This window comes from Harpia harpyja, chromosome 4, assembly GCF_026419915.1.
Source record: "Harpia harpyja isolate bHarHar1 chromosome 4, bHarHar1 primary haplotype, whole genome shotgun sequence".
Lineage (NCBI taxonomy): Eukaryota > Metazoa > Chordata > Aves > Accipitriformes > Accipitridae > Harpia > Harpia harpyja.
The window spans coordinates 79,949,264-79,950,779 of NC_068943.1; the positions used below are offsets into that span (position 1 = coordinate 79,949,264).

The 1,516-nt window shown below is 56.7% G+C and overlaps 1 protein-coding gene across 1 annotated transcript; it reads left to right on the forward strand.

Annotated features, from left to right (window-relative positions):
- The first annotated feature begins 833 nt into the window (after positions 1 to 833).
- On the forward strand, positions 834 to 1,303 carry LOC128140736 (feather keratin Cos2-3-like). Its single transcript, XM_052784940.1, has one exon. It carries the CDS (start codon positions 998 to 1,000, stop codon positions 1,301 to 1,303), a length of 306 nt encoding a protein of 101 aa, XP_052640900.1. The 5' UTR covers positions 834 to 997.
- Positions 1,304 to 1,516: the final 213 nt, after the last annotated feature.

A 1,516-nucleotide genomic window follows, 5' to 3' on the forward strand; every position in this document is an offset into this window, starting at 1 on the left:
AAAAGAGGTCAACAAATTTCTCCGGAGGGCAGGTTTAGGAGGAAGAGGATTGAAACCCAGCAGCGCAGCCCACCTGCCTGGGAAACCGACCACAAGTGAACATTGGAGCAAGTTGGGGAGGAGGGAGGGAGGGAAAAAGAAAGACACGGCACGTCCTCACACAGGGAAGCCCTTGGGTGACCAGTCAAGGATTGCAGGGCTGGGAGCAGCTGGGCCATTCCTGTCAACGTGGCCACAGGCAACCCCACCAGCGTGCCCCAGGCCAACATCATTTGCCTGCACTGCACCCATCCAGTACCTGAACTGAGTCTTCTGCCAGCAACGTTGCGTTCCTGTCCTGGAAATCCTGGGGCCTCTCAATCCCAGCACTCAGAAGAAGCCTCCATGAGGGAATGGGTACGGCATAAGCCAGGAAATGAAGAGGTGTCATCGGGGAAAACAACCACCCAGCCCATGTCATTAGCTGGGATGTTTTCCGTTCATCATGAGCACCTTAGAAAATTGTCACTTCCGTAGAAGCTCCCGCTGGGCCTGGGGCAGGTCAGGGCCACCATAAAAGCCAGCCCAGCTCCTTGCTCTCTCATCCACCTCTCTCACGTCCTTCTCCTTGGGAACCAGGTGAGTCTGAAGGCATTTCCTCATGTTATTTTCTGCTCATGCAGATGCATGCTCCTCAGTCCTATGCTGGGTCATGGTGCTGCTTGTCATGGGAGGGGGAAGAAAGGTGAAGGTCTCACTCAGAGAGTGTCTGGGGCTTGGCTGAGGAGGCTCTTCTTTTAAGAGATAGTCAGCAGCCTCTTTGGGCCTGGTGACACTTTGCAGTACCGTGTCTGGATAAGGCTGAGAAACCCTTTTGCCTCACTGCCCAGCTTCTACCTCCCAGCTCAGCAGGTGCCTTTGACTTTGCTGATGGACTCATGGCAGACGGCTTCTCGCATGTACCAGTGCTGTGATTCCTCTGTGCCCTCTCTCCCAGGTAAACTTCTGGACCTGAGAGATGTCCTGCTACAACCAGTGCCAGCCCTGCCAGCCCTGTGGCCCGACTCCACTGGCCAACAGCTGCAATGAGCCCTGCGTCAGGCAGTGCCAGAACTCCACCGTTGTCATCCAGCCCTCCCCCGTGGTGGTGACCCTGCCTGGCCCCATCCTCAGCTCCTTCCCGCAGAACACCGTTGTGGGCTCCTCCACCTCCGCTGCTGTTGGCAGCATCCTCAGCTGTGACGGAGTCCCCATCAACTCCGGGTGCTGTGACCTCTCCTGCATCACCAGCTGCTACTGTGGCAGAAGGTGCCCCCCCTGCTAAAGCCCCTGGTGACAGCCCGGGCAAGGACCACCCCAAAACCAGCAGCGGATGCTGAACTGAGGACAGAGCTCCCGGCCATTCATTTCAGAGAGGCTGAACATCCAGTGCTGCCCTTCCAAAGGAGGGCAGCGGAGGCCCTCTGAAAACATGGCCAAAGTCTAAATCCCCTGCCTTCCACTACCTCCGATCTCTTTCTTGCCTTCTTTTGTTCTT